Below are 13,130 nucleotides of genomic sequence, written 5' to 3'. Positions count from 1 at the left end.
CTAGCATTAGCAGGGGTAGATTAGAACTCACGGTTTTAGTTATGCTGAGGCCGGTGGATTTTTGAGGCCTAGCATGTCTTTGAAAGTTGCGTAGATCCATACTGCTAGTCTGGCATCCACGAGAGCAGCAACCCAAGAGAGCGATAATTGGATGCAGCTCCCTAATATGGGCAGGGGATGGACTAGTGCTAATTGGTCCATACTTGTGTCAATCACCATTACAAAGATTCATGGGTAACACATGACCCAAGGACCTCCAAAGGTCCTCCAACATACCATAGAGGTTATTAGCATGGTCACATGACCGAAGGTCCTACGACGCCGATTAAGGTAAGTACTACACATTACTATAAAATATAAATAATTATTAAATATATACATATATTATCATTAGAGATAGACTTGAAGAGAGGCGACTAGGGGCTGTCCCACCTGAGGAACCCTACCTGAACGTAGTTACTTCTGACTTTGTGGACCTCTACACTAGGTACTGTATGCAATACAGTACCGGGACACCACACTTAGTTAATGGGAGCTTGGCTCCTAAAGGAGTTGTGTAAGATCAGCAAAGATGTCTGTTTTCTTCCAGAAACTGCACGATTCTAATCTACATACTGTAAGTGATTGTGGCAGAGCAGTAATGCCATACACCACTAGGGCTCAAATCCTGCAGGAACGCATGGGAATGGAGTTCCTGCACTTTTTCAACTGCAGAAACACTGTTCCCATTAGCTTGCATTACCAGTGCTGGTGCAAGGATTTTTGACACCCTAGGCAAAAGCTAATTTTACCACCCCCTTGACTCCACCCTTTGACACGACCCACCTGGCTACTGGGGTGACACTGTAACAACCCTCCTCCTTTTGCTGCTGGCTGAGTGAGTGGTTTGGATGCTGGTAGACTAACTTTCTTGCGGAAGGCAGAGCGGCACCCCCCATTAAGAGGGTGCTATAGGCTGCCTACGTTGCCTATAGGCAGAGCCGGCCCTGTAAAGGACCAGCCCTTGAGTGGAAATCTAGGGTGAGTTCCCACACCTTTTTTTTTTTACCAGGACTTAACTCCTGGACATCACCCATGGAACAAAGAGGAGAGATTTATCAAAACCTGTGCAAAGGAAATGTTGCCCAGTTGCCACAGCATGCTTTACCCTAGGAGTTTGGGGCACTAGCTGTTATGAAACAACTTTTTGCAAGGCCGCTCGAAGCTTTGGCTTTGTGAAGTGCAGCGCCCCCTTATGGTACATAGTTGATGGCTGAAATATGGACGCATTGTAGGGTCAATAATACTTGGCCATCAGTTAGACCAAATGCCATTCTTCTGAGACCATTGACCAGACCTAGGGTTAAGCTGGGACTTGTGTCCATATTCTGCTCATTTGAAATTTTCCCTTAGGGTACGTTCACACAAGCAGATTTTTTTGCGGGTTTTCCGCTGCGTATTTGAAAGGGGGCGGGCTCTTCTCGGCTGTCCGCAGCAGATTTTCCACGGCGGAATTTACGCTGCGGAAAATCCACAGCAAGCCCCATTTAAGTCAGTAGGGACTGCGGCGGATTTTCCACAGCGTAAATTCCACCGTGGAAAATCTGCTGTGGACAGCCGAGAAGAGCCCGCCCACTTTCAAATATGCAGCGGAAAAACTGCAAAATAATCCACTCGTGTGAACGTACCCTTAGGCTGTGTCTGAATGCAGAAACAATCACGCAGAGCCGATACCATGCCTACATCCTATGGATGGGGTTTTAATAGGATGCGGATTGCCTACACAATTTTACAGAGCATGCTGAAGATTTACCTGCCCGATAGGGATATTGAATGAATGACGAGATGATCCAGCACTTTAAGAAACTGCAGCTTTATTGGTAAATCCTTTAAAAAAAAGCATGGAACAACTTCATAACTTCACAAAGTCTGGCATATCTTTACGCGTTTCGAGCGCATGCTCTCGAAATGTGTCAAGATATGTCAAACTTTGTGAAGTTGTTCCATGCTGTTTTTAAGAGAATCTACCAATAAAGTGCTGGATCATCTCGTCATTCATTCATTGTTTGGACACGCAGGGTCTGAGTGTGGATCCGTGCACGAGACACAGGGATATTAGCAGCAAAATCATTCAGCCACATGAATACGCAGAAAAAAAAGTTCAGTTACCTGCCGTTTCCTGTCATTATAACCAAAAAGTAGATTGAAAGTGTCCTTCTTATAGGCGCTGCTTCTCCCAACGAAATCGATGGAACAATTATTCTTTAGAATGCCACGCCAGAATGTTGAATGTCCACATGGAAAATCTCAGTGCGTACATTCTGCAAACTGCGGGTGCCTGCATGACATGCCAGCGCTAGGACCGCTCGGGAATACGTCGTCTCATAGATGGCAATGCATTTTGTGCGGAGTCTGCAGAAAGAATGGACATGTCCATTCTTTCTGCAGATACCGGAATAAAATTTTCCACGATAGATGTGTCTGGCGCAGAAATTCTGCTATGTGCACAGGGCAGGAGAATCCCATTGAAATCAATGGGAGTCTGCTGCTGTGGAGTCTACGTGCGAAATTCCAATGCAAATTTCCGTACGGAAATTCTGGCATGTGAACATAGCCTCAGGGCTTGGTCATGGTAATTTTGTGAATATATGATTGAATATTCGTCCATATATTCGCGAAATATTGCGAATTTCAATGTGGCCTATGCCGCTCTTCTTTAATACACACATACACATATTGAGTTTTATATATATATATGTTACAGTTAAAACTAGTTTTCCCTAGTGAATACTAGTTTTGACTAAATTACTTTGTGAAAACTAGTATTGACTGCTTTTCCCCAGGGAAAACTAGGTTTGACTGAACGCCTTGTGAAAACTAGAATGTACTGCTTTTTCCTACAGTAGTTAAAACCAGTTTTTACTGAACGCCATTGTACAAACAAGAATATTTAATGAACGCCTTCGTACAAACAAGAATATTTACTGAAAGCCTTCATACAAACTAGAATATTTAATGAAAATTGGTGTTTCAACAAAGGCGTTCAGTAAAAACTGGTTTTCACTGGGAAAGAGAAGTCAATTCTAGCGGTCAATTTTAGTTTTCACAAAGATGTTCAGTCAAAACTAATTTTCACTGGAAAAAGCAGTCAATACTAGTTTTTACAAAGGCATTTAGTCAAAATTAGTTTTCACTAGGGAAAACCAGTTTTAACTAAAACTCGTTTTAACTGTAACATATATCTATCTATCTATCTATATATATAGCAGTAAAAGAGGGAAAGCAGCACTTCCAGACAATCAAATAATAGGTGCACGCCAGTCTATGGGGTCCCGGTCACGGCCCAACACACATCCAAAACAGCAAGGCGACTGCGGCACACACATTTGTGAAAAATAAAATTGTGTTTATTCCATGAACAAGAGCGACGTTTCGGTGTTCTCACAACAGCTTGAGAATGGTGTTGTGAGAACACCGAAACGTCGCTCTTGTTCATGGAATAAACACAATTTTATTTTATTTTTTCACAAATTTGTGTGCCGCAGTCGCCTTGCTGTTTTTTATCTCTATATATATATATATATATATATATATATATATATATATATATTGCCTAGTATTAGGCTGGGTTTACACTGCGTTACCACCTCTCATTAGACGGATCATTAAACATCCCACTGAACATATTGACGTGTTCTGTAACACAGGATGCCATTTATTTCAATGGCCGAAAGGTGTCACCATGCAGCCCGTATGCGCTATTTTCAGCGGACTGCATAGCGCAGCAGACCATGCTTTTGAGTCCACTAAAAAAAGCACATATGGTCCAAACGGTGACTCATTCGCCATTGAAATAAATGGCATCTGCGGCCCTACCTAACAGTAAACCATTTCGGCAGACTGACGACGGATACGTCTAAGAGATGGTAATGCAGTGTGGACCCAGCCTAGGCTTTTATTTGTTGTTGTATTTTTAATTGACTTTTTTTTTCCATCCGGCAAGTAAATGGAAACCACCCACACCGAGGCCAAAATGATACCTCTTTGGCTTCTGTTGTGTGTTTGACTTATGGGTCAGCAATGGATATTTTTCTGACATACTTCAAATGGACGCCAAAAACATGGTGTAAAAAGAACGTGCAAAATCATGTGATGGCACTTGTCCAGCATGTGCCCAGCCTTTGTGTTTTACATGAGTGATACATGGATGTATCCAAGTCATGACTGGCACACTTGTCACATATGTCCTATATAAAAATGTCACATATTATACAAATCTCTTAAATATGAGCTGTTTCTGTATGGCATGTGCCCTGTGTCTCAGATGCCCGTGCGTGTCCGGTCTGCTATTTGTGATTGTCATGTCGCTTGTATCTAAGGTGTTAGGGGGTGATTTTTATGCTTTTTCTTTTAACATAACGCTACCCACACCCATGGCTCCAGTCCCCACAAAACTAGTGCGTAGCTTTACTCCGAGACGACAAGCTGATAGTCACGTAATACAACACGGTAAAACTAGTAAAGAAAGGGACTATTGGTAAGAAATGTACGGGCAGATTCTTTCCACCCACAGTGTTAATTATTGTAAATGTAACACATACAGTAAAGCGATAAAGGATGTGGTTTACCCCAGTGAGTATATACACTGTATAAGTGCTAAGCGTAAAGAACAATAATATAGTAAAGTCATAAAGAAATAAAGCCGAAAAAAACAGCATAGTCAAGACAAGATTGGGAACGAGAAATTATATTTAATGCCAAACCACTGAAAATGTCACAGTAGCCATGTTTGTTGCCTAATATTAGTCGTGGGTCTGGAACCTGAGAATGAAGGCCCCTCCTGTACTCTTCCTGCAGCTCATTGCTACTGGGGTTACTATGCACAGTGTATGAGTGGAGCCAGATATATATATATATATATATATATATATATATATATATATATGTCATCTACTAATGAAATTGGACCAATCCTAGTCCACCCATGTAGCTACGGGGGGGGTATTTAAGAATAATGGATGTGTTTTTTTACTCCTTTTTTTCATGGGTGGCTTTTCAACTATCTGCACCAAATTTACAAAAAGGCGCAAGTCGGGCTATAAATTGGGTGTAATTTCAGAAATGACTTGTATGTGTGTGAATTTACCCACCTTTCAGGTGATAGTTCCAGGAAGCTCTTTCAGAGGTGATTCCTTGTGTGTTACTGCAGGGCAGTTTTGTAGCTTCATTGTGAATGTCCTTTATTTTACATTTCATTTTACATCTTTTCATTCGCTCACAGGGTTATAAATCCTATGAGGGGAAGGGGGCGTATCCCTCTTTGAGGTGGTGGGATGTGATTGGTGCACCAGCTCAAGCCTTGTCCATGAGTCATCTCTTGCCTATGACTCATGGACAAGCCTGAGGCTGCTGCATGACTGGTTAGACATGTAGGTATGGGGATTGGGGGTGGGATTGCTGGGATTCTGAGGAACTGTTTTCTTGATAAACTACTAGAAAATTGTGAAACAAACATATTACAAAAGGTGTCTAATTTGCATCCGTAAACATTTAGGAATTTTAAAGTAATAATCTGGATAACCATACAAACAAGTATGGTTTGTAAACTTAAAGGGGTACTCCGGTGGAAAACTTTTTTTTTTAAATGAACTGGTGCCAGCAAGTTAAACAGATTTGTAAATTACTTCTATTAACAAATCTTTACCCTTCCAGTACTTATTAGCAGCTGTATGCTACAGAGGAAATTCTTTTCTTTTTGAATTTCTTTTTTGTCTTGTCCACAGTGCTCTCTGCTGACACCTTTGTCTGTGTCCGGAACTGTCCAGATCAGCATAGGTTTGCTATGGGGATTTTCTCCTGCTCTGGACAGTTCCTGATATGGGCATCAGGTGTCAGCAGACAGCAATGTGGACAAGACAAAAAAGAAATTCAAAAAGAAAAGAATTTCCTCTGTAGCATACAGCTGCTAATAAGTACTGGAAGGATAAAGATGTTTTAATAGAAGTAATTTACAAATCTGTTTATCTTTCTGCCACCAGTTGATTTAAAAAAAAAAAAAAAGTTTTCCACTGGAGTACCCCTTTAATTGTACCAAATATCCAGACTTTTAAACAAGTCCATCCTAACCATATTGGAAAATGTTTTCAAAGTTAAAAAAAATTTATAAAAAATGAAACAAAGTTATTAATTTTTTGTCATTTTTTATAGGAAATTAAAAAATATATATATTTTAAATAAAGTGATCTGCTTGTATTAATGAGTATTTTCAACTAATCTTTGAAATGTGTGTTTTCTTTTTAAATGGTTTGCGCCAAATTTTGTGCCTTTTTAAAAAGTCACATTTTCATAAATTCCTGACCATTGCAAAAGCCTGACTGAAAACACACATGCAACAGCCAACCAAAGAAATGTGCATAAAAGAAAAGGCACAAAAAAGTCGCAAAAAAACTAATTGCGCCAAATTTTTGCACCAAGTTTAGTCAGAAGAAAAAGGGTAAAAGTCTTCATAAATACCCCCCCCCCAGTCCTTTACATTAGCATTCAGAGTCCTGTTCTCAGCAGAAGGTTTGGACTGTGCACACAGCATCCTAGCTGTCTCTATAGAGTATCTTGTAGCGCCATCTTGAGGATGCAGAGGTGAAGTTCTAACCCTATGTTCTTCAGACATCAACTTTAGACAGGAAACTAATGGTTGTGTTATATTTAATGCAGTAACGCAAACAATGGTGGGGGCAAAAAAGTATAACAACCTGGCGTGCAATTACAGGCACATAACCTAGGGCAGTGGTCTCCAAACTGTGGTCCACCAGATGTTGCAAAATTACAACTTCTAGCATGCCCGGACAGCCATCGGCTGTCCGGACCTGCTGAAAGTTGTAGTTTTGCAACATCTGGAGGTCCACAGTTTGAAGACCACTGACCAAGGGCATGTTTTATATATCAAGCTTGTGATATATACATATATATCAAGCTACTGCTGCAAAGACTGTGGCAAGAGGGGGACCTTGCGGTGTATTGCTACCCTTACATACTGAAGTAATAGAAGAATTTATGCAGACTGACATTTTATATCCTGGATTTGAAGGGAAGAGATGCAGCCCCCAAATAAATTTGGCGCTCTTACTGTCCAGGTGTCTCATTTGGACGCTTGAAATCTACAGCAGCAAGCTGGAGTAGATTTCAAGCTCAATTTACATCTGGTGTAAATTATGATAAACATGCTCTGAAGGCTGGACTAACAATATACTGTGTGTATATATATATATATATATATATATATATATATATATATATTATTTTTTATTATTATTTAAAAAGTCTCTAGTGTACAAAAAACGATGTAAATGCCTTACTAAATAGGTATAGTCGTTTCAACAAACTTTGCATGAATTAATATTAAAAGTGAATGTAAAAAAATTGTGATCTACATCCACTTTCTTATCCTCGAAAAAACTGCTATAAAAGTAGCATCTTACTGGGAGATCACTGAGGGATCAGGCTACATGCTGCCCACACTAGTCTATGGAGGGGGGACAGAAGGAGGAAGATGGGAGGGGAGTGATTGGAGAGATTCAAAAGCAAACAGAGTCTGCTAAGAGACTACACAGAGCTTACTGTATTATATCTAACCCCAGGGCTTGTTTCATAGCTTACAATACTCAGTACTGCTCTATAATGTCCTCCATGCTGCTACTGCCCCTGATGGTGTGCTATAGAGATATATAATAAGTCGTATGTATAATACAGGGCAGGTCAGATCCTCTAGAGTAAGAGAGACTCTGGTCAAGCAATGAGTATCCTGAACAGAGGACACCATCTAATAATTAATAAGAATTTCCTACTAGGTTATTTAAAAAAATTGAGATATGTAGGGATATGTGTACTGTGCAACATTAATTATTTCCTAATTTTAATTTTATTTTTTTCCTCAGAGCTGGTTGGGTCCTCACTACATCCCATTCACAACAATTCCTTATGATGGAGGTTCCACTTATCCAGAAGAAATTTATTTCATGCATACTTCAGGCAAAAACTTGGAAACGAAGATGTTTCTTCCCAAGAGATGCTTAACGGAGAAGAACCAAATATTCAGAATATGTGGTTGTATGGAAGAGGACCCTGGCACACAATGTGGTTCTCAATGCATCACCTCTACCATCACCACCACCACCATCCCTACAACTGATGACTCCATTAATGAAGAAGATAGGAGTAGAGATGATAGTTACCCTGCCATTAAACTTGATAGTGGCAACATGTTGGATCACCTCCTAGATCAAGGATCTGATTCACAATGTACATTAATACCTAAGTTTGGTGCTCATGAAGATTTCCTAAGATCTATAAATATGCTAAAGCTTGTGTCAATACCCCCAGAAGAATGGGAACTGCAGGAATCTCCTTCCCCCGAGGATGATGAAAATGTGTATTATAAGGATAATAATTATAATCCATTGTCTCCCGACTCAGGAAATAGTGGTGACTTTGGCTATCCCAGGGTATGCCTGGATATGGACACAATTGACAGTGGTTTTGTAGACTCTGAATGTGGGAGTCCGGTGGACAGTAATTTCGGACATAGTGACATTCCGACAACACCGCTAAACCCAGATCCTGACAATGAAGAAGAGGTAATAAATAAAAGAAACTATGTACAGCAATGGGTGCCCAAAGCCTTCTAGTCAATAACCAAGCAGAGGGCTATGGAAGCTATGGAAATACGGCTCCTTTTTTGTATAATATTGAAGCAACTTATGAGTTTTTCAGGTTGTTGATTCAGACTGAAGACATCTATGGTTTAAATAAAATGGCTGAGAACCTGTCCCAGCCGAGTCCTGTTGGCTCAATTGTTGGTGCTCTTACAGTGTCTCAGCCCTCTAAGTGGAGAGATGAGTGCTACTCACAAAAGAATGGCCTATAAATATGTGAGCTGCAAATGGTAGCAACCCCATGAATGTAACCTCTGCACACAACCTATGTATGAGCTCTCCATTAGGAATCAGACAGGAAGCCCAATAAGTGCTCTGCTCAATCATAGAGATAACAGTGTGGCTTGTCAGTCACAACCATTAAAGGGGTACTCCGCCTGTTTGACTGCTGGGGTCCCGTCGCTGGGGACCCCCACGATCTCGGCTGCGGCACCCCAGACATGTGGTGCACGAAGTGAACTTCGCTCCGTGCCGGATGGCTGGTGATGTGGGGCAGAGGCTTGTGATGTCACGGCCGTGCCCCGCTCATGACATCAGTCACGCCTCCTCTCATAGACTTGCATTGAGGGGGCGTGGCCATGACATCACAAGCCGGGCACAGCTGTGGCATCACGAGCAGCCGGCGCTGCACCCAACGTGCTAAACGAACGCCTGGTGCAGCAATGAGATTGTGGGGTCCCTTGGATAGGGGATAAGATGTCTAAGGGTGGAGTATCCCTTTAAGTCCTCTATAAGAACAGGGAGGGAGAGGAAAACTAAAGATCAGTGATCACTACCCTGTTACAGAGGACACTGTGGATCCTGAAAATAACTTTTCTGTCGGTCGGTATGACTACAGTGATACCAGATTATGTTGTTTTTATTATGTTTTGACTATGAAGTATGTATGACATTAAAGAGGTTGTCTGGTGAGCAGAAAAGGCATTACCTTCTTCTCTCTGTGTTCCTCTACTATCCTCAGCACATGGACATATACTGTCATGTCAGGCAGGCATTGAGTGAAGCCCTAATCTTGCCCACAATTCTTGCCCCTAATCTTGCCCATCCTTGCCTACTTGCTTTCCCATCCTAAACAAGGAGTCCACAAACACAAGGACATTCCCCACCTACTATGTGCAGGGGCAGACAGAGTCAAAATAATAAACTACAAACCAGTAGGAGTCGGGAAACAGCTAGAGGCACACAAGCTAACAGAGATACAGAATTAACCCTATGGGTGCAGACAGAACCAGTCATTACGTATACATTCTGAGATGAAGGGGGTAATAAATCACAGTCATTGTGTGGTGTTACAGGGAACTGCAGGGAACATCTACTAAATTGGAAACCAAGCCTGCATGCAATGTGCAATAGCTGTGAGATACTGCAGTGACATCATAAAACTATTGGATATTGCATGTGGGCGTGGTTTTGCCTGTACACAATGATCACAATTTGGTAGCACCCCTGCCATGTATCGCGTATTTCCGAGATGTGCTGAGGGTGGAAGTGGAGTGGTGGGGATCAGAAGAGGTCATGTCTTTCCTGCTTCCTGGACAATCCATTTTGGAAAGCTAGTTACAAAAGAAAGTACATTACAAAATAATATCACAATGTGTATTTTTTTTTTACAGTGTTTACCATGCAATAACATGATATTTTAAAGGTTCTGACATTTACAAATGTAGCAATACCAATTAGCTTTCTTTTATATTTATTTTTATATAGATATATATTGTAAATGGGGGGGAAAGCATTTAAGTTGTTAAATTGCTGGGATTAGAATTTTCTCTGATCCTGGCTGTTTCAGGCAGGTTTAAGCTCCTGAGCCTGCCTACAGTGGGGATCAAAAGTTTGGGCACCCCAGGTAAAAATTTGTATTAATGTGCATAAAGAAGCCAAGGAAAGATGGAAAAATCTCCAAAAGTTAGATTTTATTTCCATCATTTACACTTTCAAAATAAAAGAAAACAAAAAAAAATGGCGTCTGCAAAACTTTGGGTACCCTGCAGAATTTATAGCATGCACTGCCCCCTTTGCAAAGCTGAGACCTGCCAGTGTCATGGATTGTTCTCAATCATCATCTGGGAAGACCAGGTTGTCAATCTCAAAGGTTTTAAATGCCCAGACTCATCTGACCTTGCCCCCAACAATCAGCACCATGGATTCTTCTAAGCAGTTGTCTAGAAATCTGAAACTGAAAATAGTTGACGCCCACAGGAACAGTGGAAGTTAAAGCAAGATCTGGAAGACCAAGAAACATATCAGACAGAACAGCTCGCAGGATTGTGAGAAAAACAATACAAAACCCACGTTTGATTGCACAATCCCTCCAGAAAGATCTGGCAGACACTGGAGTTGTGGTACACTATTCCTCTATAAAGAGATACTTGTACAAATATGTTCTTCATGGAAGAGTCATCAGAAGAAAACCTCTTCTACGTCCTCACCACAAAAATCTGCGTTAGAACTTTGCAAATGAACATATAGAAAAGCTTGATGCATTTTGTAAAAAAGTTCTGTGGACCGATTAGGTTAAAATTGAACTTTTTGGCCGGAATGAGCAAAGGTACGTTTGGAGAAGAAGGGAAACAAAATTTAATGAAAAGAACCTCTGTCCAACTGTTAAGCATGGGGGTGGATCAATCATGCTTTTGGGTTGTATTGCAGCCACAGGGACCATCTCACGTGTAGAAGGAAAAATGGATGCAATAAAATTTCAGCAAATTTTGGATGCTAACTTGATGCCATCTGTGAAAAAGCTGAAATTAAAGAGAGGATGGCTTCTACAAATGGATAATGATCCTAAACACACCTCGAAATCCAAGGGGGATTGCATCAAGTGGCATAAAGTGAAGGTTTTGCCATGGCCTTCACAATCTCCTGACCTCAACATAATTGAAAATCTATGGATAGACCTTAAAAGAGCAGTGTGTGACAGATAGCCCAGAAATCTCAAAGAACTGGAAGACTTTTGTAAGGAAGAATGGGCGACGATACCTAAAAACAAGAATTGAAAGACTCTTGGCTGGCTACAAAAAGCGTTTACAAGCTGTGATATTACCAAAGGGGGCAGTGCATGCTATAAATTCTGCAGGGTGCCCAAACTTTTGCAGACACCATTTTTTTTATTTTCTGTTATTTTGTTGACATATTATAAGAATGTCTAATCTGTAATTTGATGCCTTTTGGAGATTTTTCCATCTTTCCTTGGCTTCTTTATGCACATTAATACAAATTTTTACCTGGGGTGCCCAAACTTTTGATCCCCACTGTATATTCCCCTCCATGAAATGTATATCAATGTATATCAAGAAGGGGTTAAACTATATATCTGAATGTTTCATAAAATGATTAATGTGGTTGCAATGTAGCACTGTGCACCTGGCAAAAGCATGGATAATAATGCAAAATGATTGTTTCTGTTTTGGGATTATCTGGCTTAAACATTATAGTACCCAGATTTATCCTTCTCAAAAGGGTATTCCAGAGGGAATTTATTTTTCAAATCAACTGGTGCCAGAAAGTTATACAGATTTTTAAATGACTTCTATTTAAAAATCTCAATCCTTCCAGTACTTATCAGCTGCTGTATGCTCCAGAGGAAGTTGTGATGTTCTCTACAGTTTGATCACAGTGCTCTCTGCTGCCACCTCTGCCCACATTGGGAACTGTCCAGAGCTAGAGAAATTCACTATAAGAATTTGCTCCTACTCTGGACAGTTCCTGACACAGTACTGTTCTGTATATTATTTAGGAAGAGGCTGGGACATAAGGGTGAGTCAGGAGGCTTCCCAGACTGTGGCACTTGAATAGCTGAGCCCCACCTCCTTGACACTTGGCTAAAATAGAAATAAAAAAGGAAATTAGGCAACTACCCTCAGTTCCAAGAAAGGTACAGTTTGCCTTTATACCCTAACAGCTATCCAGTGGTGTCCACAGCATAAAGAGCTGACAGTAAGAAGTTCTTTAAAGGGGTACTCCCCTGGAAAAAAAAACATTTATAAATCAACTGGTGCCAGAAAGTTAAACAGATTTTTAAATTACTTCTATATAAAAATCTTAACCCTTCCAGTACTTATCAGCTGCTGTATGCTCCACAGGAAGTTCTTTTCTTTTTTAATTCTTTTCTGTATGACCACAGTGCTCTCTGCTGACACCTCTGTCCATGTCAGGAACTGTCCAGAGTAGGAGAAAATCCCCATAGCAAACCTCACGTGCTCTGGACAGTTCCTGACATGGACAGATGTGTCAGCAGAGAGCACTGTGGTCAGACAGGAAAGAAATTAAAAAAGAAAAGAACTTCTTGCGGTGCATACAGCAGCTGATAAATACTGGAAAGGTTAAGATTATTAAATAAAAGTAATTCACAAAAATGTTAAGATTTCTGGCACCAGTTGATTTAAAAAATATTTTTTCCCAGTGGGGTACTCCACTGAAAACATCTTATCCCCTATCCAAAGG

General features: G+C 40.7%; 1 protein-coding gene across 3 annotated transcripts in view; it reads left to right on the top strand.

Annotated features, from left to right (window-relative positions):
- The window catches only part of IL21R (interleukin 21 receptor), a 149,093-nt gene extending 138,583 nt beyond the window's left edge, over nt 1-10,510 (top strand). For all 3 annotated transcript variants that reach the window (XM_056535841.1, XM_056535842.1, XM_056535843.1), the window contains one exon: nt 7,911-10,510. In XM_056535841.1, the coding sequence (XP_056391816.1) occupies nt 7,911-8,660 (750 nt within the window). In that variant the 3' untranslated portion in view covers nt 8,661-10,510. The remainder of the gene's footprint in view (nt 1-7,910) is intronic.
- Nucleotides 10,511-13,130: the final 2,620 nt, after the last annotated feature.

Source organism: Hyla sarda, chromosome 8 (assembly GCF_029499605.1).
Source record: "Hyla sarda isolate aHylSar1 chromosome 8, aHylSar1.hap1, whole genome shotgun sequence".
NCBI classification, from domain to species: domain Eukaryota; kingdom Metazoa; phylum Chordata; class Amphibia; order Anura; family Hylidae; genus Hyla; species Hyla sarda.
Note: the sequence above shows the minus strand (reverse complement) of the source record. Positions and strands in the feature narration are given on the sequence as shown.